This window comes from Chlorocebus sabaeus, chromosome 1 (genome assembly GCF_047675955.1).
Source record: "Chlorocebus sabaeus isolate Y175 chromosome 1, mChlSab1.0.hap1, whole genome shotgun sequence".
In the NCBI taxonomy this organism is placed as follows: Eukaryota; Metazoa; Chordata; class Mammalia; order Primates; family Cercopithecidae; genus Chlorocebus; species Chlorocebus sabaeus.
This window is the reverse complement of record NC_132904.1, coordinates 99,930,756-99,955,707: the sequence shown is the minus strand read 5'-3', so window position 1 is coordinate 99,955,707 and position 24,952 is coordinate 99,930,756. Positions and strand designations below refer to the sequence as shown.

At 34.5% G+C, this 24,952-nt stretch overlaps 1 protein-coding gene across 3 annotated transcripts in view; it reads right to left on the bottom strand.

The window, feature by feature from the left end:
• The window catches only part of DYNC2H1 (dynein cytoplasmic 2 heavy chain 1), a 370,568-nt gene that overhangs the window by 12,403 nt on the left and 333,213 nt on the right, over positions 1-24,952 (bottom strand). For all 3 annotated transcript variants that reach the window (XM_073020665.1, XM_073020669.1, XM_008020676.3), the window contains 2 exons: positions 6,244-6,353; positions 5,178-5,259 (listed from right to left, as the gene is read on the bottom strand). In XM_073020665.1, coding sequence (XP_072876766.1) covers positions 5,178-5,259; positions 6,244-6,353 — 192 coding nt within the window. The remainder of the gene's footprint in view (positions 1-5,177; positions 5,260-6,243; positions 6,354-24,952) is intronic.

The following is a 24,952-nucleotide window of genomic DNA, read 5'->3' as shown; positions in this document are numbered from 1 at the left end:
GCTTACTATCATAAGGAAGCAAGCAGATGAATACAGAATGTACATCATTCTATAGGAGAAATGACCCCACTCCTGTAACAAACAGTGGTATTAAATGAAAGATGGAACCTGATTTAGATATAAAAAGACTTAAGGCACATAACCAAATGCAATGTTACATCTCGTTTCATTATTTTGACCCTGATTCAAACCATTGGAAAGAGTTCTTTTGGAGACTGGTCAATATTGTTTTGGACCGATTCCAAGGAATTTTAATTTTTATATTTGTGATAATACATTATATTTAAGAAAATATATAGTTTTAAAGAAACACATTCAGAACCATGGGTAAAATAAAATGATATCTGAAATGTGTTTTAACAATAAAAAGAGGGAATGTTTCTAAATCTTAAAACCTTGGAATATGCAGACTCATTTTACTACTCTCTCTTCTGTATTTGTTTAAAATGTTTAATAATAGAAATTATTAAACATTATTGAAAAAATCCTTGAAGACCAAAGGCTGTTTAAATTTTCCTAGGGAACTGACTGTTCCATGCAGAGCTACAGTATAGTACCCATATGTGCCCAGCAGCCATGTGTGGTTACTGTATATACTATACCACATATGGCTACTGAGCACTTGAAGTGCTGCTAGGGCAATCCTCTCTCAGCCTTGGAGGAAGATATAACACATAGGATGAACAGGAGCTTGATTTATGTATTTTGCCATATCAAGTTTTCAAGTACTATTTAACACATAATAGATCAATAATGGCAGAAATTTTAGAGGGCCATGTTCAGGAACTGAAAAATCAGTATATAAACATGTTCTCTCAAGTAGGTCTAAAGGGTTTAAGATATTGATTGGTTTGGAGAACTACAGCCTCACTGTTTAATTCAGTCTATGGCGATAGAGATTTAAAAAAAAAAACTAATAAAATTCTAGTGATAGTACAATTCAAGTATAATTCAAATCCAAAGTTCTCCTACTGAAACAATCCCCTTTGTTGAAAAACATAATTAAAAGGAGCCTCAGTGGACAAATGAACTTACTAATTTTGTCAAGTGCTAACAGTGAGAGCCTTACAAAGACTCCTTCCCTGATAATATTACTGGAAACTGCAGGTGAGAAAGTTAGAAAATGTGTTTTTATAGCTCACATGAATGGACCAGAGAGAGGAAAAGTTCTGTCGAATTTCTTGAATCTCATGTGTAGAGATGGCTTTTAAAATTAAAGTTGTAAATATGTGTGGAAATACATTAGTAACAAAAATGGCAATTATTTTCTAGTCATTATACCATGCTTATTTATGTTACTAAATATTTACAAGTGAATATTTTAATTTTTAACAATAAAATATCTTTTAATAAATCCCAAATGAAAAATAAAAGAATTTCGCTTACTGGATGTAGAGAACTTTATATGAAAATATACTTGGTTTCCTAAGAAACAAATATTTCCTACCTATATAAATCTTAATCATATATAGAATCTGAATATATATAATATATATTCATTATATATACACAGATTATACATATATATTCGGAGATCCTCATAATAAACATGTCAATGAAGTTATTATTGAAATCTACTGATAACTGTGATGGCCAAGGCTCAGACTGCCCCATTAATTGCTTAAAAATGTCACATAACTCTTTTTTAGATACTAATAATCTTATTTTACTGTCAGCACAGCCCACCCCCTGCCCCCCCACTGCCCCAGTGTACAAAACAATTATATAAGCTTGGGATTTTCTGGTTGTCCATGACTTTATTCCCATTCTGAAAGCACAGGCAACATACTTTGGGAAATATGAACACATTTTGACACAATAAAACCAGTTTCCCTTGCTTATTACACTCCTAAATTAAATAATGATGCTATAATTACATGTATGGTTCACAGCTGCCAGACACTAAATATACATATTTCGTGTTCCTTCCTGCTCCTGACAATTGGACAGCAGTGTATGACCCACCGGTAATAGCCAAGGTATTTCTCATCAGCTAGGGGCTACCGTTAACATAAAACGTAAAGAAGCTGGGTGTGGCGGTGCGAGCCTGTAATCCCAGCTACTCAAGCAGCTGAGGCAGGGGGCTTGCTTGAGCCCAGGAGTTCAAATTCACCCTGGGCCACGTAGCAAAACCCCATCTCAACAAAACAAAACAACAAAATTAAATGTAAAGAGATGAAAGAAAACTTTTCTAACTCCTTCAGCTTTAAGTGAGAATTTTATGGCAGTCTATAGAGCCAAAAGGGAAAGATCTAGCTTGTTGGTAATGATCAGATTTCTGGCACTCTATACCCTTACAGCTGATGCTAGAAACGCCTACTACAGTGCCTCTCCTATTGCAGGCCCTCAACCATTCAGAAGGGTTTGATCGAGTGCTTATTATGTAACGGCTATTGTTACTACTCTCATGGGACTTAAATTCCACTAGAATAAGACAACAAATATAAATGATAGAGTATGTTAAAAACAGTAGTAATGTGAAAACAAATTTTTTGAGCAGGGAAACAACTATACGAATGGAATTTCTGAAAAGTTAGTTGCATAAAGTTAACTGCATTAAAGAACTATAGCCAGGTCAAATGCATTGGTTCATGCCTGTAATCTCGTCACTTTGGGAGGCCGAGGCAGGTGGATCACTTGAGCCCAGAAGTTTGAGACCAGCTTAAAGTTTTAAAGTGAAAAAAAAATGTTAAGAGGGCAATTCTATGTAAGGAAGTGGGAAAGAGGAATGGCAAGGAATGATAGTGGACGACAGGCTAGTGATATGAAAGAAGGCTGGGGTTGTTGGGGAAAAAGTTTCCATCACAGACTTTTAAATTATTTTTGTTAATGTTTGAATGATTACCTGTTATTGTAAAAATAATAGATTTTAACAGGAAAAAGAGCTAAGAAAAATTTGTACTACAAAAGAAATAGATCATCATGGTGGCTTTTTTAAAAAACACAAACAAACAGTTAACTAATGTACTCACAAATTATAAGCTCCCTGAGGACAAGATTTTTTATATACTGATTTTTTATATACTACACTTTATACAGGTCGAGTATCCCTTACCTGAAATGCTCAGGAACAAAGTGTTTTTGATTTTGAATTTTTGAATTTTGAAATACAGTCATGCGTCACTTAATGATGGGAATACATCCTGAGAAATGGATCATTAGGTGACTTCATCACTGTGTGAACATGAGAGTGTACTTACGCAGACCTACATGGTATAGCCTATTGCTCCTAGGAAACAAATCTGTACAGCATGTAATTGTGCTGAATACTGTAGGCAACTGGAACACAAGGTAAGTGTTTATAGACCTAAACAGATCTATGTGTAGAAAATATACAGTAAAGAGAGTATAAAAGATTTAAAAAATCCTATACCTGTTTAGGGCACTTACCACGAATGGAGCTTGAAAGAATGTCAGTTGCTCTGGGTGAGTCAGTGAATAAGTGGTGAATGAATGTGGAGGCCTAGGACACTATTATATATTACTGTAGACTTTATAAACACTGTACACTTAGGCTTCACTAAATTTGTTAAAAATAATTTTCTTCAATAATAAATTAACCTTAGCTTACTGTAACTTTTCACTTTATATTTTTTTTTAACTTTTTGACTTTTATAAATAGCTCTTAGCTTAAAACATAAACACAAGATACGTAAAAAATTAAAAGTATAAAGTAAAAAGTGTTTTGAGCAGCGAACTAGAACTATATGAATGGAATTTCTGAAAAGCTAGTTGCATATAGTTAACTGCATTAAAGAACTATAGTCAGGTCAAGTGCAATAGCTCATGCCTGTAATCCTAGCACTTTGGGAGGCCGAGGCAGGAGGATCACTTGAGCCCAGGCGTCTTAAACATAAACACTTTTTACTTTATACTTTTGAATTTTTACACAGCTGTACAATGTGTTTGTCTTAAGCTAAGTGTTATTTACAAGAGTCAAAAAGTATAAACATATTTCTATATCATTTTTTAAGTTTTTTCTTTTTAAAATTTAATTTTTACAATTTAAACTTTTTTGTTAAAAATGAAGACACAAACGCACACATTAGCCTAGGCCTACCACAGGGTCAGGATCATTCTTATCAGTCTTCCACCTTCATATCTTATGCCACTGGAAGGTCTTTAGGGGCAATAATAGGCATGGAGCTGTTATCTCCTATGGTTACAATGCCTTCTTCTGGAATACCTCCTGAAGGACCTGCCTGAGGCTAACAGTTAACTTTTTGAGGAATATAATTAGAAGGATTACACTCTGAAATAATGATAAAAGGTATTATTATAGTAAATAAAGCATGAACAGTTATCCTTATCAAGTATTATGTGCTATATATAATTATATGTGCTTTACTTTTATGTAACTGGCAGTGCAGATTTGTTTACACTAGCATCACTACAAACACACAAATAATGTGTGTGCTAAAATGTTACACTGAACAAAAGATGTCATCAGGCAATATGACTTTTTCAGCCCTGTTATAATGTTATGGAACCACTGTAGTATGTGCAATCTGTCATTGATAGAAACATCATTATGCAGTGCATGACTATTTGCACATACACAGATGAACTCTCTTGGGGATGGGACCCAAGTCGAAACTCCAAATTCACTTATGTTTCATATACATTTTATACAAATACCCTGAAGGTAGTTTTATATAACATTTTAAAGAATTTTGTGCATGAAGCAAAGTTTGCACACACTGAGCCATCAGAAGGCAAAGGTGTCACTATCTTGGCCACCCATGTGGACCAAATTATGACAATATGTGGTATCATATTGAAAATCAAAAAGGTTCAGATTTGAGGGTGTTTTGGATTTTCGGATTAGGGATGTTTGGATGCTCAACCTGTATGTCGTTTATTGTACAATAAATATGAGGTTCAATTTTAGAACAGATAAAGTAAAAGAACTGCATGGTTTGTATAAATTTGTGCTAAAAGTTACACTTTCAAATACTGTATCCCTAAGATTCTTATGTCTGCATAAGAAGAGTCTGTATTTTCTATTACAAGTTGTTTCATGCCAAATCTTATTTTGATTTTTCACATAGATAATACAATCTAACTCTACTGATCTTAAACTATAAAGATAGGTCACTTTGAGATGAAAATTTTAGAATCTCTTATATCAGGTGGTGATAAGGTTTAGATTCCAAGATCTAAAATTAGTCTAGTACCTTAATTTGTAGCTTTGCTTCTGGCAGTCGACCTTTCCATGAGGCTACAAATTTAAGGCTATCCACAGAACGACCCACTGCCCTGTAAAGGTAAAGCATCAACGTCACAAATCAATAATCCTTAGGAATTAAAATATGAAGAGTAACTGAAGATATAGTCCTATTTATTTAAAATTAAAATATTAATCACGTGTAAATAATAATACCATTAAACTATGCATAATATGTCAGAGTTCACACTAAATTTTCAAAGTTAACTGTTATATGTCAGTCTCCTCTTTGATGCTATAAGTTCCTTAAGGATAAGGCCTTTCTTTTTTTCATTTTTAAATCCTGTTTTGACCATTACCCTCAAATGCAGGCACACGATGGGTGTTCAATAAATGTTTATTAGCCGAACTGAAATTTGATGTTTATTATATCCTGAAGCAATACAAACTGAAATATCCCTGAGAGTTACTAAACAACTACATTTTGTTGAGGATATTTTTAACAATGTCCCTTTTATTATATTCCAACTTGTTAAAAATTATATATGATATAATAATCTGAGTGTGGTATGAAAAGGAGCTTGATCTTAATCATCAAGTCCTGTTCTCCACCAAGGAGCCTAGTCAGCACTGTCCAGTAGAATTTTCTGCAAAGATAAAAATATTTTCATGCAGTCCAAAATGGTAGCCACAAGCCATGTGGATACCGAGCACTTTAAATGTGGTTAGAGTTACTGAAAAACTGAATTTTAAATCTGATTCTTACTTTAATTCATTTACATAGGTCCATGTGACTTCTGGCTACCATAGTGGACAGCACAGGTTTAGATAAATAATCAAAATTATAAAAGTTACATTTTATCTTTTTAAATTCAAATAAAACACATCATTAAAAGCAATACTTTTTTAAGCTAAAGGTTAGCTGTATGATTTAAAGTAGAGTATAAGAAAATAACAGAACTGTCTGTGTTTCAATCGTAAATTTATTTCTTGACAATCAAGGACAGTGTAATAGGAAGTCAATAAAGCAAAATTAATTACCCTCAGGGATAAATAAAGTATTTCATTTTAATTACCTTGCAGTTTCCTGGCGAAGCGCATTAAGAAATGTGTCTGGATGGAAAAGTTCTGATAGGTCAAGCGTTTCAGAGAGAAGAGCCTGTTTTTCAGCTTTATCTACCCAGTTCTAGATGGGGGGAAATATAAACATATAAATACACACGCACTTAAAAGATAAGTCAATTAAAGACTTAAGTCATTTTCAATGAGAAAGTTATTCAGTTTCCAAATGCTCTGAAATGGTATCTAGAAAATATACATAAAATATTTCCATTTTACATTGTAAAGTCTGGCATTGTAATTTGGCATAATATCCATCCATCTTAAATAAGATTCCTTGCACAACTGTTTGTTGGTAAAAAATCGGCTCAAAATAAAAAATCCAAAAGGTGAAAATTAACCTAACGTACAGCATCCCATTTTGGGCCAGCACTTCTAGTGTGCTGACGAAATACTGAGCATCCTGGCCTAACTAAAAAGTTCTCTTGACAATGCAAACTGAATTAGGGTTCCAGCTCCAGATTTGATGGTGAATTTGCCATCTTACTGAATCAAGTATTACAGTGGAGGGCAATGTCCAAGAAGAAATAATTTTGTGTTAAAAGATGTTTTTAAATAATCAACTCATACTCCATTTGGAGAAATACATATCAATAGAAAGTACATTTCATAAGTTTTGTTTTAAATTGTCATTTGGAACAAATAACAAAAACGACAGAAAGTCTATATAACACCTACTATATGCTTTCCATGTATCAACCAAGTTTACACCTACTATGACCCTGCAAGTTGTTATGAGTATCCGCACTTTACAAATGAGGAAGTGGAGGCACAGTGAGGTTAAGGGTCTTGCCCAAGGTCAAATAAGGTGCTGGAACCAGGAAGTAAACTCAGGCAGTTTTAAGTGACTTGTTTCTCTCTACTATTTCCTGCAGGTGATAATATCCTTTAAGAGATAGCTTACTAATGATTTCTGAATCAGTCTATTAGTTCAGCTGGTGCACAGAGATGGTAGTACAGTAATGTCAGCTATTACAAACTTAGAGAATCCTCATTTACTCAGTAATTCATTTTCCATGATTTACAAACAGCTGAGGAAAAATTTGTGTTGATTTAATTTATTACTGTCATAGAAAGGATGTGTTTCATGTACTGTAACACCCTATTATTTACCCAAGCATTTACATCTCTTAGCCAGGTCTAGAAGAAATTAAAACCTCTAAAGCTGTGTTTGCATTAACATCTTAATGCATTTGAATAGTACTCAGAAATGTTCCTATGTTCCTCTACCAATGAATAATATGTTTTGTATAAACAGAAAAGACTTTTAAAAGATCTTCTTAGCAAAGCATAATTATTTCTCTTGGCTATATCCTTTACAATGATAGCATTCATAAAGTATCTATTTTCAATTAAATAATATTATACATAGCATATTTATTCCCTATCAAATAATTTTTATTAAATTATCTGCTAATTTCTTTCATTAGCTAAACATAATCAACAAATTATACTTAACTGTATCTTTATTATAGTTAATATTTATTCCTGTTATTTTGTAACAGTTTTTTAAAAACAGTCATTTAATAAGTATTTCTAACTATACTACTATTTCATTAATGCTGTAAAATTAATTTTGAATTCAAATGTCCTGAAGAGTTGTTGCCAGTAATGAATGTATATATATGTATATATAATATATATGTTCAAACTAACATGACTGACAATCAGATTTTCACTTGTTTGAATAATTAGTCAAGAAGGGAAAGCTCTTTTAGTAAAAATGTTATTAATCCAAGGAAAAAATAACTTGTTAATCTATTAAGCTTAAAGGTAGACTAATGCAAAGGCGTTATTTAATGAGATAAAGTTTAAATAACAAAGATTATTTTAGCATGTATAATATCTTTGAACAGTGAACTTCACAGTGCAGAAACGATAAGCATATTTTTTTCTCTTAATCACATTTATACTCATAAGCATGAAAAAAAAGAAGTCGCATTATCTTTAATAACCAGAAATATGCACACATAACTTGGGCTTTGAACAAAGTCGTAAGCATACTAGCTGGCAAATATTTTTCATAAATGTTCTTTACTTCACTCTAAGTTATGGGCCATGAACCTTTTAAAGGATTAGGTTTGAGATTAAACATAAAACCTCTAGTCCCTTCTATGATTATGAGACTATATACCCATAATTCTTAAAATAGCATATAACGGATGTAACATGGAAATAAGTGAATAAATAGCTAATAGAATTGAACAGCTAAATGGGCTAGGCAATTTATCAAATATTATACACGCACAAACACTTAGAATCACAGGCAGTAAAACTTCTAAACTAGAATGAATGATAAAGATTATCTAGTTTACCTCCATTATTATAACATAAATGATTTTCAAAGGTGATATGATATTGCAATATTTTATTTTTAAAATGTTGATTATGTAGTAGGATTTATGAATTCAAATTACATTCATTTACTCAGAAGCATTTACTGAATGCAAACAGCTTATTTAGTTAGAGGAGATGAGACATACAAAAATAGCTGTGAAAAATGATAATAACTGGAAAACTATGTAAGAAATAAATAGTATGTCATGAGAGTTCCACTCCTTTATGGACCAAAATATACAGAATTTTGAAGGTAAAAGGCTATCCTTCTAGAATATTATCTAGGTAACTTATCAGTAAATTGTAATACAAGCAGGTATCATTTTTACATAGGCAAGAGTTCAGAAAACATACATGTCTGTATCTCTTTCTAAAAAAAAAAAACACAACTCAATGCTTTCCATATCTTTTACATCTGAATTAACACCAATATTTTTAGGGATAGAGAAGTCAGAGGCTAATCCTATTGGCTATAAGCAATGAAATCAGTTAAATATAGAATTAAATCTATATAATTATTGTGACAAAATTAAATGCGCATGAAAACAATTTTATGAAAATACCAAAGGGCCAAAAGCATGAGATTAAAAAAAAAAAAAAAAAAATTAAGTGATTCCAATGTATCAGTGATACCCTATGGAGGAAAAATTCCTTTCAAGTTTTTGTACACATTTATGAAATGTGTATCCACATACCAGGAAGAAACTGAGTCTCTGATCATAATCGAGTAAAACTGTTAGAACTTAACATATTATAAGGTCACTGAGGAATAAAAACATTATTCAATCAATTATGCTGGGGAAAAATTATTGTTTGGAAAAAAATTCAATCTTCAATTCACATTCTAACCTAAAACTGTGCTACTTACCATTCAGAGTAAAAATTATTCCATAAATTAATGGAGGAAAAAAAATTCACATGAAAAAAAGGGGTGAGATTATCTGATTACAGAATGGTGGACTTTCATTAAAAAGATAAAAGAAACGTAGGTTATATTATGCAAGACTTTATATCTATATATATACACCATTAAAACTAAATAGGAAAAACACATTTACCACAAATATGAAAATGAGTTAATATTAACAAAATTATGTAAAAAATTTGTTTACATAATTATAGAAACAAGATGTCATCTTCAATAGTTATGTAAAACTGAGATAGGTTTTTAGCCCAACAGAATAGCAGGAGAAATGATAATGATTAAATGTTGCTAAGGGTTGCAACATGGACAAAAGTTTGGTAGGAGTATATACTGGTACACCGTGATAAAACAATGTAATAAAATGTGTCAAAGCTTTAAAATATACGAGCCCTGGCTGGGCACCATGGCTCATGCCTGTAATCCCAGCACTCTGGGAAGCGAAGGTTAGTAGATCGTGAGGTCAACAGATCGAGGCCAGGAGGCCAACATGGCAAAACCCTGTCTCTACTAAAAATACAAAAATTAGCCGGGTGTGGTGTCATGCGCCTGTAGTCCCAGCTACTTGGGAGACTGAGGCAGGAGAATCGCTTAAACCCAGAAGGCGGAGGTTGCAGTGAGCCGAGATCGTGCCACTGCACTCCAGCCTGGTGACAGAGCAAGACTCCGTCTGAGGAAAAGAAACAAAAACAAAAAAAACAAGCCCTTTTACTCACTAATTCCTTTCTTGGAATGCAAATTAACAAATTAAGGGAATAATCAAGACATTATTATACATGGCTTGCTCATGTAAAATTATAACAAATTAGAAGCATAAATAGAAATTAGCTGATTAAATTATGGCATATCACTACAAAATTACACAGCCGATAAAAACTGGTATTGGAAAAATTAAATATCATTGGAAAATGTTTAAGACCTAATGTATTTATCAGAATGCAAAAATGTATACACAGTATGAACTTAATTATATAAAAACATTATTTAAATACATAGAAAATATATGGGAAAAATTTCAAAATATTCCAGTGGGTCTGTTTAGCCTATAGCCTATTCATGACTATCTTCATTCACATAGAATTGCAATTCTATATTGTAAAAGGCAACGCATTTATAAACTTATGCCATTTCACTTTGTTTTAATGCACTGTGTTCCTTGGCAAAAGTGTTTAATGCAAGTAAGTAATTTAAGCAATCATTCTTCTCAGTGTGCCATGTCCACACTTTAATGTATTGTGTTTTAATTTTTATTCAATTAAATTAATTTCCAGCTTTATTTCTGGTATCTTCTTTGACCCATGGGTTATTTACAAGTATGTATTTTATTTCCAAATAGTTTAGGATTTTCCATAAATCTTTGTTATTGATTTCTAACTTAATTCCATTGTGGCGAGAAAGCATACTTAGTGTGGTTTGAATTCTGTCAGATTTATTTAGACTAGCTTTATGGCACAGAATGAGATCTACCACCATAAACATCCTGTGCGCACTTGAAAAGAATGTGCGTTCTGCTTTTGTTAGATAATGTTCTATACATATGAATTTAGCTAATAGTGTCACTCAGGTCTTTTACATCTTTACTGATCTGCTATCTATCCTTTCAGTTACTGAGAGGCGTATGTTGAAATCTACAACTTTAATTCTGGATTCATCTATTTCTCTTTGCAGTTCTCAGTTTTTTGCTTCATTTATTTGAAACTCTGTCATTAGGTGTGTAAAAGTTTGGTTTTGTTATGTCCTTTTGATGACTTGATCTCTTTATCATTATAAAATCATCTTTGTTATCTCTGGCTAGAAACTTTGCTGGGACACCTATTTTGCTCAATATTTAAAATAGCTGCACCAGCTTTCTTTTGGCTAGTGTTAGCATAATACATCTTTTTCTATCATTTTCCTGTTAACTTACTTGTGTATTTATATTTAAAGTGCAATGCCATGATGCCTTATAGCCATCATAGTTGGGTCTTGTTTTATCCAATCTGACAAATTTTGCCTTTTAATTGGTGACTTAAAAATATCAATTTGTAAAAATGCTACCTAATTATGTATTAGGTAGAAGCATTTAAAAGAAAAATTAGCTTATAAATTGCCATATTTTGTAGGAAAACATTTCAGTGTTTTAGGCGGAGCAAAATGGAATTCAATTAGTAAAATTATGGCTCTAATATGCTTTCGGTAAGATCATTATTTTTTAATTAAACAATATTCTAATGAAGAACAATGACACGAATAATTTCTAAACGTAATAATTACCACATGTGTAGAGAAGATCTGCTTAATATAAAGTTCAGTGTGTGACTTGGTATGAATAACACTCCTGGCTTATTGATTACATGGCTGAGTGTAAGACAATTCTTAACCTCATTCTTTAAACAATGGATCAATTTGAAAACTAGATGGCATTGCTGAGCTTCCATGAATAGTTAAATACAATTAATACATGTGTTAAAATAATTTGAGAAAGATATTTTAAAGATCTAAAGGCAATACAAATGTAAATCCTAACTGTTGCCTTTCCTTTCTGCCTACAGTCTAGTGTTCATAAAGTTGCCCAGAGTTATCCCGTCTCACTCACAGAAGTCAGTGTCCTTTTCATAGCAGACAAGGCCTGCATTGTCTGCTCCTGCCTGAATTCTAAATCCATTGTCTCTTACTACCTAACTTCTGACTTCTCTGGACACCTTTTTCTGTCTTGTTTCCTTCAGGAACATTTGCCACCCCTTCTCAAAAAACTCTTTTTGCCTCAGGCCATGGCACTTGCTGTTCCCTCTGCCTGAAACTCTCTTCTACCAGACATTTACCTGCATAGGCTATTCCCTTACCTCCTTTAGGTCTCTGTTCACATTCCACCATATCAGAAATGTCTTTCTTATTTCTACCAGTTTTAACACAACAAATTTTTATATATTTTACCTTTATATCTACAGCTCTACATGTTACTAGTGGGAATTAAGAAACAAAGGAAAAATAAAAGAATCTTCGATCAATTTAAATCAATAGCTGTAGTTTTACACCTGGAATGTGGTTAACATATTCCTAAAGTAATGACTTCATTGTGTTGCTTTTCTGAGAGTTTTTCAAAATAAAACTTCTAAAAAACTTAAATTTTCATGTCTCCATGTTCATGTTTTTAAGTAATCTCAACCAAACAACTTTGCAAAAACACATAAGTATTGGTTTTGAGAAGGGCTTTAACATGACAAACTTATAAAGAAATTCTGATGTTTCTGGCATTTCTTATCTCCAGATTTAAAGATATTGCTGAAAGCTGACTATAAGAAATCTCTCTCTGCCCTTCTGTCTCCTACCGTGGATTGAGTTCCCTTGCAGGCTGGATACCACTTCTTAACTATTTGCATTTCCCCTCCTAAGGCACAGAAATAGTTTGACTTGAGACTTTGTTTTTATGATATTTTAACCTTTACTTATTCTAAATTTCCCTGAAGAGTCTAACCATTTTGTAGAATATAAATGTCAGAATTAGCAGATCTGGAACCACAGAGAAATGGGATAATATTTTCCTGCGGAAGAAGTATCTTTTTAGAAACAGCTTTAAGTTAAATAGGAAATATCTCCACACGCTAATTTATACGCAGAACATGATGTTGTTAAACAGTATTGTGGAAGAACATACACACACATGATCACCCCCATTCATTCTAATAAAAAGCACTGTAGATAATGTAGTAAGCTCCTCCCCAGTCTCCCCAGATTTGCTTATTATTATCTTTCAACTTAATATCCTATTTTTTCTACAGAAAGTTATTATTTTCTTCCCCCTTTAACCTGTGGCATAGTAAGCATAGAACCTGCATCCAATAAGGTGGAAAAAATTTCTGAAGAGTTTTCAAATTCTAAAAGTGATCTGCCACTTGTTAATCATCCTTTATAATTATGTCTTAGGTATCTTAAAAGACTAAGCCTTTTTCTTTCAATATTTATCAGAAAGTTGCAAATAATATTTAAAAAATCCTAGTATTTTGGGTCCCACCTTGTTGGTTATTATTTGGATGTCAACAATATCCGGTAAAAATATTGGACAAAACATTAAAAAAAAAAAAAAACAACTCAAATCTTGAATTAACAAAACAGAGAAGGAACACAAAAACTTTACCTGAATTAACGAGATATCCACAAGAAACAAAACATTAGTAGTAAACCCAAGTGCTTATAAAATTTAAAGCATGTGACACATTTCCATTGCCTTAAAAAACTTAGTTATAATAGACCTTTCAAAAAGAACAAAGTTTAGCCATACTGTCTAGTGATGGATGCAGATTCTGGGATAAAGTAACTTCTATGAATTGGACGAATGTGGTAACAGCATGATGGATACTTGGAAGGCTTGCTTCTTCCAAGTCTGTAAATTGAAGTCAATGACTCTAAAATCGTAACCACTTTTTGACTGGGTTATGTTAATGGGTTCCCCCCATTGTATAGCTTACTGAAAAGTCTAAAGCTGCACAAAGGATCTGAGGAAGATTTTAGGCTCCACAGCTCTACCTCCACTGGATTGATTTTGCAACCTTGTTTAACTTTATTAAGTTAATAGATATACCCTACCTTACTGTAAATCTTTTTTTACTGTAAAAAGATAATCTTACTCTTCTCCATCCTTAATATAGCCACCTATTAGAGTACTAGAGGTTTCATCCATAGATTTGGTGTTTTTTAAATTAAAGTTATAAACCTGGGTTTCTAGGCTCAATATTTGATATAAAAAAGTACCATTTTTCAGTAGAACCTTGTGATATATTTTTATCACTTTGTGGAGAAAATCTCGGGTAATAAAATTTCATTCTTTGTTTTTTATTTACCATTTCCCCGACTTTTCAAAATAGAGAAATGAGTTGAGTTACATGGGCTAAAAACCCTGATGGTGTTCATGCAGAACCTGAACCACTGTGAGAAACAAGATTATTAAAAATTCCTTTTTGGCACAGTATTTAATTTTTAGTGTGGCAAAGCAGGAATTTATAATGTCCACCTACTTATAGGTCTCCTCTTAATTATTAATAATTATTTGTAAGTATAATTTATTTTGTGAATAGTTCAAGCTCCTATTTAAGGCCAATCTTTCCACATGTGCATCGGGCCCTATTTCCTCTTAACCTTTTCAAGAACTTTACTCTTAAAATTACTTCCTTTTTATTGTACTATCAATTTTTAAATTTATAGTGAACACAGATATGGTCAAAAATCCCCTATATTAAAAAACAAAACCAAACCAAAAATATTCCTTTGGCTCTTCTCCCTAACAGTATCACTCTATTCATCTGTGTTACTTTATAACACAACTCCCTGAAAAAACTCTCAACTTCACCCTTTATTCTTTTTTAAACTCATATGACCAGGCTTTCATTCTTTAGAACTTCTTCACCAAACACCTCCTCAAGATCACCAATGTCCTCCATGTTGCCAAACACGATTTTTCTCTATCTCATTTACGGCATTTGGCACTGTTTTTAAAAGGTCAGAATGATCAACTCTTTATTCTCTTGGCTTCTTGATCACTACAGCCTCCCAGGCTTTCTTCTATATACCTAACTACTAATTCTTGGTTTCAGTGATTGACAATTTTTCCTTTTCTTAGCATCTCAAAGGAATGCCAAATACTTGGTCATTCCTTCGGTTTTAAACACTATGTTAAGATGCTGATAACTGCTCATTTTCTATTTCCAATTCCAACAGCTCCCTCATCAATTCCTTCTCTGACATTTCCACCAAGATGTCTAAAAGGCATCTCAACTTATGTTCAAATTAGAACTTTTAATTTGCAAGACCACTCCTCTCCTCCCTAAACAACAATAACAAAACTCTGCTGTGTTACCTTATTATCAGTATCCTTCAAGTCACTGAACCACTTAACCAACTGCTTAGGTCAAAACTTTGAAATCACGTTTGATATCTGTCTCCCATGCCCCACAGCCAAATCCACAAGTTTAATACCAAAATATTACCACTTCTTTAAGAAGCCTCCACCTCCACAGCCACCACCCTAGTCCATCATGACCTCACTTGGATTACTGCAATAACCTCTTTTTTTTTTGAAGCAAGTCAGTTGTTTACTCATATTAATATTCAAATCTCTACATAAGCAAGAAGAGATTAAAAAGAATATATAAAGATAATCTCAGAATAAAATCATACTTTAAGATGGGCATAGAAAGGAGCCCCAAATGTCCATAGATATAGCAAATATAGGTCTATACAAAGATAGTTTCATATACTAAATGCTGAAACATCTGCAGAATGAAAAATAAAAAGTCTTTCAAATATTTATGTGACTGTCCAATCCTGAAGACAATTTCCTCAAGCATTTCATTTTTATGAAATCATTAAATTCCAACAAGATATCTGAAAGCAGAAAGTGAATTTTATTGTCATTATTTATTTGAATGTACAAAATGTATTTATTCATTTGGTATTTTAGAAGAGATGCAACTACTTATGTGCTTTTTTCTTTTTAATTTTTATTTATTTATTTTATTTTATATTTATTATTATTATTATACTTTAAGTTCTAGGGTACATGTGCATAGCGTGCAGGTTTGTTACATATATATACTTGTGCCATGTTGGTGTGCTGCACCCATCAACTTGTCAGCACCCATCAATTCGTCATTTATATCAGTTATAACTCCCAATGCAATCCCTCCCCCCTCCCCCCTCCCCATGATAGGCCCCGGTGTGTGATGTTCCCCTTCCCGAGTCCAAGTGATCTCATTGTTCAGTTCCTACCTATGAGTGAGAACATGCGGTGCTTGGTTTTCTGTTCTTGTGATAGTTTGCTAAGAATGATGGTTTCCAGCTGCATCCATGTCCCTACAAAGGACACAAACTCATCCTTTTTTATGGCTGCATAGTATTCCATGGTGTATATGTGCCACATTTTCTTAATCCAGTCTGTCACTGATGGACATTTGGGTTGATTCCAAGTCTTTGCTATTGTGAATAGTGCCGCAATAAACATACATGTGCATGTGTCTTTAGAGCAGCATGATTTATAATCCTCTGGGTATATACCCAGTAATGGGATGGCTGGGTCATATGGTACATCTAGTTCTAGATCCTTGAGGAATCGCCATACTGTTTTCCATAATGGTTGAACTAGTTTACAATCCCACCAACAGTGTAAAAGTGTTCCTATTTCTCCACATCCTCTCCAGCACCTGTTGTTTCCTGACTTTTTAATGATCGCCATTCTAACTGGTATGAGATGGTATCTTGTTGTGGTTTTGATTTGCATTTCTCTGATGGCCAGTGATGATGAGCATTTTTTCATGTGTCTGTTGGCTGTATGAATGTCTTCTTTTGAGAAATGTCTGTTCATATCCTTTGGCCACTTTTGGATGGGGTTGTTTGTTTTTTTCTTGTAAATTTGTTTGAGTTCTTTGTAGGTTCTGGATATTAGCCCTTTGTCAGATGAGTAGATTGCAAAAATTTTCTCCCATTCTATAGGTTGCCTGTTCACTCTGATGGTAGTTTCTTTTGCTGTGCAGAAGCTCTTTAGTTTAATGAGATCCCATTTGTCCATTTTGGCTTTTGCTGCCGTTGCTTTTGGTGTTTTAGACATGAAGTCTTTTCCCATGCCTATGTCCTGAATGGTACTACCTAGGTTTTCCTCTAGGGTTTTTATGGTATTAGGTCTAACATTTAAGTCTCTAATCCATCTTGAATTAATTTTCGTATAAGGAGTAAGGAAAGGATCCAGTTTCAGCTTTCTACTTATGGCTAGCCAATTTTCCCAGCACCATTTATTAAATAGGGAATCCTTTCCCCATTTCTTGTTTCTCTCAGGTTTGTCAAAGATCAGATGGCTGTAGATGTGTGGTATTATTTCTGAGGACTCTGTTCTGTTCCATTGGTCTATATCTCTGTTTTGGTACCAGTACCATGCTGTTTTGGTTACTGTAGCCTTGTAGTATAGTTTGAAGTCAGGTAGCGTGATGCCTCCAGCTTTGTTCTTTTGACTTAGGATTGTCTTGGAGATGTGGGCTCTTTTTTGGTTCCATATGAACTTTAAAGCAGTTTTTTCCAATTCTGTGAAGAAACTCATTGGTAGCTTGATGGGGATAGCATTGAATCTATAAATAACCTTGGGCAGTATGGCCATTTTCACGATATTGATTCTCCCTATCCATGAGCATGGTATGTTCTTCCATTTGTGTCCTCTTTTATTTCACTGAGCAGTGGTTTGTAGTTCTCCTTGAAGAGGTCCTTTACATCCCTTGTAAGTTGGATTCCTAGGTATTTTATTCTCTTTGAAGCAATTGTGAATGGAAGTTCATTCATGATTTGGCTCTCTGTTTGTCTGTTACTGGTGTATAAGAATGCTTGTGATTTTTGCACATTAATTTTGTATCCTGAGACTTTGCTGAAGTTGCTTATCAGCTTAAAGAGATTTTGGGCTGAGACCATGGGGTTTTCTAAATATACAATCATGTCATCTGCAAAGAGGGACAATTTGACTTCTTCTTTTCCTAACTGAATCCCCTTGATTTCTTTCTCTTGCCTGATTGCCCTAGCCAGAACTTCCAACACTATGTTGAATAGGAGTGGTGAGAGAGGGCATCCCTGTCTTGTGCCAGTTTTCAAAGGGAATTTTTCCAGTTGTTGCCCATTCAGTATGATATTGGCTGTGGGTTTGTCATAAATAGCTCTTATTATTTTGAGGTATGTTCCATCAATACCGAATTTATTGAGCGTTTTTAGCATGAAGGGCTGTTGAATTTTGTCAAAAGCCTTTTCTGCATCTATTGAGATAATCATGTGGTTCTGGACTTTGGTTCTGTTTATATGCTGGATTATGTTTATTGATTTGCGAATGTTGAACCAGCCTTGCATCCCAGGGATGAAGCCCACTTGATCATGGTGGATAAGCTTTTTGATGTGCTGCTGAACCCGGTTTGCCAGTATTTTATTGAGGATTTTTGCATCGATGTTCATCAGGGATATTGGTCTAAAATTCTCTTTTTTTGTTGTGTCTCTGCCAGGCTTTGGTATCAGGATGATGTTGGCCTCATAAAATGAGTTAGGGAGGATTCCCTCTTTTTCTATTGATTGGAATAGTTTCAAAAGGAATGGTACCAGCTCCTCCTTGTACCTCTGGTAGAATTCAGCTGTGAATCCATCTGGTCCTGGACTTTTTTTGGTTGGTAGACTATTAATTATTGCCTCAATTTCAGAGCCTGCTATTGGTCTATTCAGGGATTCAACTTCTTCCTGGTTTAGTCTTGGAAGGGTGAAAGTGTTCAGGAAATTATCCATTTCTTCTAGATTTTCTAGTTTATTTGCGTAGAGGTGTTTACAGTATTCTCTGATGGTAGTTTGTATTTCTGTGGGGTTGGTGGTGATATCCCCTTTATCATTATTTATTGCATCTATTTGATTCTTCTCTCTTTTCTTCATTAGTCTTGCTAGTGGTCTGTCAATTTTGTTGATCTTTTCAAAAAAACAACTCCTGGATTCACTGATTTTTTGGAGGGTTTTTTGTGTCTCTATCTCCTTCAGTTCTGCTCTGATCTTAGTTATTTCTTGCCTTCTGCTAGCTTTCGAATGTGTTTGCTCTTGCTTCTCGTTCTTTTAATTGTGACGTTAGAGTGTCAATTTTAGATCTTTCCTGCTTTCTCTTGTGGGCATTTAGTGCTATAAATTTCCCTCTACACACTGCTTTAAATGTGTCCCAGAGATTCTGGTATGTTGTATCTTTGTTCTCATTGGTTTCAAAGAACATCTTTATTTCTGCCTTCATTTTGTTATGTACCCAGTAGTCATTCAGGAGCAGGTTGTTCAGTTTCCATGTAGTTGAGCAGTTTTGATTGAGTTTCTTAGTTCTGAGTTCTAGTTTGATTGCACTGTGGTCTGAGAGACAGTTTGTTATAATTTCTGTTCTTGTACATTTGCTGAGGAGTGCTTTACTTCCAATTATGTGGTCAATTTTGGAATAAGTGCGATGTGGTGCTGAGAAGAATGTATATTGTGTTGATTTGGGGTGGGGAGTTCTATAGATGTCTATTAGGTCTGCTTGCTGCAGAGATGAGTTCAATTCCTGGATATCCTTGTTAACTTTCTGTCTCGTTGATCTGTCTAATGTTGACAGTGGAGTGTTGCAGTCTCCCATTATTATTGTATAGGAGTCTAAGTCTCTTTGTAAGTCTCTAAGGACTTGCTTTATGAATCTGGGTGCTCCTGTATTGGGTGCATATATATTTAGGATAGTTAGCTCTTCCTGTTGAATTGATCCCTTTACCATTATGTAATGGCCTTCATTGTCTCTTTTGATCTTTGATGGTTTAAAGTCTGTTTTATCAGAGACTAGTATTGCAACCCCCGCTTTTTTTTGTTCTCCATTTGCTTGGTAGATCTTCCTCCATCCCTTTATTTTGAGCCTATGTATGTCTCTGCATGTGAGATGGGTCTCCTGAATACAGCAGACTGATGGGTCTTGACTCTTTATCCAGTTTGCCAGTCTGTGTCTTTTAATTGGAGCATTTAGTCCATTTACATTTAAGGTTAAGATTGTTATGTGTGAACTTGATCCTGCCATTATGATATTAACTGGTTATTTTGCTCGTTAGTTGATGCAGTTTCTTCCTAGCCTCGATGGTCTTTACATTTTGGCATGTTTTTGCAATGACTGGTACCGGTTGTTCCTTTCCATGTTTAGTGCTTCCTTCAGGGTCTCTTGTAAGGCAGGCCTAGTGGTGACAAAATCTCTAAGCATTTGCTTATCTGTAAAGGATTTTATTTCTCCTTCACTTATGAAACTTAGTTTGGCTGGATATAAAATTTTGGGTTTAAAATTCTTTTCTTTAAGAATGTTGAATATTGGCCCCCACTCTCTTCTGGCTTGTAGAGTTTCTGCCGAGAGATCTGCTGTTAGTCTGATGGGCTTTCCCTTTGTGGGTAACCCGACCTTTCTCTCTGGCTGCCCTTAAGATTTTTTCCTTCATTTCAACTTTGGTGAATCTGGCAATTATGTGTCTTGGAGTTGCTCTTCTCGAGGAGTATCTTTGTGGCGTTCTCTGTATTTCCTGGATTTGAATGTTGGCATGCCCTACTAGGTTGGGGAAGTTCTCCTGGATGATATCCTGAAGAGTGTTTTCCAACTTGGTTCCATTTTCCCCCTCACTTTCAGGCACCCCAATCAGACGTAGATTTGGTCTTTTTACATAATCCCATACTTCTTGCAGGCTTTGTTCATTTCTTTTTCTTCTTTTTTCTTTTGGTTTCTCTTCTTGCATCATTTCATTCATTTGATCCTCAATCGCTGATACTCTTTCTTCCAGTTGTTCGAGTCGGTTACTTAAGCTTGTGCATTTGTCACGTATTTCTCATGTCATGGTTTTCATCTCTTTCATTTCGTTTATGACCTTCTCTGCATTAATTACTCTAGCCATCAATTCTTCCACTTTTTTTTCAAGATTTTTAGTTTCTTTGCGCTGGGTACATAATTCCTTCTTTAGCTCTGAGAAGTTTGATGGACTGAAGCCTTCTTCTCTCATCTCGTCAAAGTCATTCTCTGTCCAGCTTTGATCCACTGGTGGCGATGAGCTGCGTTCCTTTGTCGGGGTAGATGTGCTCTTATTTTTTGAATTTCCAGCTTTTCTGCCCTGCTTTTTCCCCATCTTTGTGGTTTTATCTGCCTCTGGTCTTTGATGATGGTGACGTACTGATGGGGTTTTGGTGTAGGTGTCCTTCCTGTTTGATAGTTTTCCTTCTAACAGTCAGGACCCTCAGCTGTAGGTCTGTTGGAGATTGCTTGAGGTCCACTCCAGACCCTGTTTGCCTGGGTATCAGCAGCAGAGGCTGCAGAAGATAGAATATTGCTGAACAGCGAGTGTACCTGTCTGATTCTTCCTTTGGAAGCTTCCTCTCAGGGGTGTACTCCACCCTGTGAGGTGTGGGGTGTCAGACTGCCCCTAGTGGGGGATGTCTCCCAGTTAGGCTACTCAGGGGTCAGCGACCCACTTGAGCAGGCAGTCTGTCCCTTCTCAGATCTCAACCTCTGTGTTAGGAGATCCACTGCTCTCTTCAAAGCTGTCAGACAGAGTCGTTTGTGTCTGCAGAGGTTTCTGCTGCTTTTGTTTATCTGTGCCCTGTCCCCAGAGGTGGAGTCTACAGAGACAGGCAGGTTTCCTTGAGCTGCTGTGAGCTCCACCCAGTTCGAGCTTCCCAGCGGCTTTGTTTACCTACTTAAGCCTCAGCAATGGTGGGCGCCCCTCCCCCAGCCTCGCTGCTGCCTTGCGGTTAGATCGCAGACTGCTGTGCTAGCAATGAGGGATGCTCCGTGGGCGTGGGACCCTCCCGGCCAGGTGTGGGATATAATCTCCTGGTGTGCCTGTTTGCTTAAAGCACAGTATTGGGGTGGGAGTTACCGGATTTTCCAGGTGTTGTGTGTCTCAGATCCCCTGGCTAGGAAAAGGGATTCCCTTTCCCCTTGCGCTTCCCAGGTGAGGTGATGCCTCGCCCTGCTTCAGCTCTCGCGGGTCAGGCTGCAGCAGCTGACCAGCACCGATTGTCCGGCACTCCCTAGTGAGATGAACCCAGTACTTCAGTTGAAAATGCAGAAATCACCGGTCTTCTGTGTCGCTCGCAATGCGAGTTGGAGACTGGAGCTGTTCCTATTCCTTATGTGCTTTTTGAAAGCAATAACCTCTGAACTGGTCAGCCTGCTCCTATTTTACCTCCCTATAGCTTATTCATGTACCAGCAGAATAACCTTTTAATTTTTTGCTCTCAGTCTTCTACTGACCTCCCATGTACTCAAACTAAATTTAAATTTCATACCAAGCCTACATGGACCATACATCATGGTCCTTGGCAATGCCCTAGCCACTCTTGTTCCTTGAACAAACAAAGCACATTCCTGTCTCAGAGATTCTGTACTTACCGATCCCTCTGTCTGGATTTGTTTTTCCCTCAGATACATTTTAAGATTTGCTCTCTTACTTCATTCAAGTCTCTGTTTAAATATCACCTCCAAAGAGAGGCTTTCTCTGACCATTCATACTAAAGTGTTATCTTCCCCAACCCACCTGTCTCTAGCCCCCTTAATCTGTATTTTTCTTTATAGCATCCTTATATTTATTAGAAATAAAGTTTAATTCAGTTTCAATATTGACCAGGATCTGTTATTTGAGTTTTACCTTCTGGTAGGCTTAACAAACAGATGCTTACTTTAACACTGTTCTGACATTCCAGAAATATATAATATTAATATTTGTATAAGGACAGATGTTACCACCCTATTTCATAAGTGTAACAATGTTAGACTGTCAACAAGGCATGACATTTAGATTTATTTAAAAATATTCACTATATGCTACTTGAATGAAAACCCCTTATGTGCTCTATAGGTTGAAATTATCTTAGTCTGAATCGTTACTATGTACTTAGTGTAGCAAGAGAATAATTTAAAGAATAATTATAATAAAAATTGTTAGTGTTAAAGATTTCAGAACTTATGGTTCAAGAAATAGATTGGTAATTAATACAAACATTAGACTAAAATAGCAAGATAAATATTAAAAAGTTGGAAACATTTTAGTCAAGAAATATTAATAAAAATTTAATTCAAAAATATATGTATCGGACAGTCCTGAAATCCAGATCTTTAAATTATTCAATATACTGACATTTTCAAAATTAAATAACATGTAACAAAATTTAATCGTAAGTTACTTAGTTCTATTTAACCATGAGTCTTTTAAGAGGAAGAGTTATGTGGAAATACTTCCCATTTTGTAAGGACTAAATAATAATGGAATATCAATTTTGCTATCTCAAAATTTCTCAAGGAGAAAAAGTCAAATATTTAAAAAATATCCAATATAAATCATCTTCAATCCAGATATAAAAATAAAAGATGAGAAAAAAATAAAAACTAGGTGAATGTAATATTTATTTTCTCACTTATCAAATTTCAGAGCTGTAGACATCAAAAATAATTTATATTTAGGAACAATTTCTTATTGAGGTTTTGATTCTATGGAGGTTAAAAAAAATTTGTCAAAATCACTGACATAGATTACGAATAATTTTCAGGAGACGAAGTAAAAGGAGTTCTGAGGTTTGCTAAGCTATGAATCTTATGTTCAAGATTCTTTCTAGAATATATATTACTAAAAATATTTTCTTAAATTATTTTTATTGTGTACAAAAGTTAGTATTATTGATAGTGTTAAGCCAAATACTTTACTTCAATATTATATACAACAGACACACAATAAATAATATACAGCCCAAAGTCCTTTTAAAGTATGATAACATATAAATCAACAATAAAACCAATCACTACTTTCCTTGCTTGTGAAGAGATTTCCAGTTGCAAATAGCTAACAACAAAGTAAAGCTGATAGATAATATATTATGGAATGGAAAATCAGCAAGTAAAGCATAATGCAATTATTGACCATGGAATAAATGTGGTGACGGCTATGATTGATTTAGGAATCACAAGCACACAATGTTTTGTTCACAACTTTCCATTGTATCTTCAGAAATAAAACATTTTGATAGGCGGGATTTGTTGACAACAGCAGAAAAACTGTTAATCATTTCTATTCTTCTTCTTTACCAAAAACAAAAGTATATGGCATATAAGACATTTAGCAACTCTTGTTATATATTAATAACATATGTTCAAATAAGATTAAGAGAAGCCTTTAAATGGCAAAAAAAAAAAAAAAAAAAAAAAAAGGGGAAATTTATTTTCCCTCATAAATCAAGGGAAGCGTTGGAACAATACTTTGCGAGTAAGGGTACCAGCATAGGAGATATTACTAGCAATCATTGGTTACTTGCAGGAAAAACCGTTTGCTAGACCTTGCTGATTCTTCAAGAAACCAAATTTGTCATAAGAGTTTAAGTATTCGCTGCATGTTTTCTGCTGTAAAGATCCTCTTATTATGCTACCCCAGGAAGCTGCTAAACTTGGTATGCATGTGATGAAAGGTGCAATGCAGATAGAAATTCAGGAAGGATTTTGTTATCTTGAAAAGCCAATTATGTTGCTATATTGTCAAATTTCTAGAACCAAGATTTATCTTCTGCAAGCAGTACAAATAGCATGTTTTGTAAGATTGCTTCTATAAAACTGCATATCATTGTAGACCATAGAGTACTGTTTAGTATTCCAAATGTGCAAGATAGTTGGCCATACGAAGGATTTATCAGCTGTTACTGCTGAGAAATTACTGTCCCTGTGCAAAATTTGACTCAACATTTTGTAATACTATTGCTATAGTAAAAGCTTTATTTTTCTGAATACAATTTCAGATATATACCCTAAGTTCATTCTGTGATGGTGATAATCTAGTTTAAAGCTTGGCTGTATATTAATCTTTAATTTCAAGATTTTGACCAAATTATTTTGATATAATTCTAATATTAACATATTTATT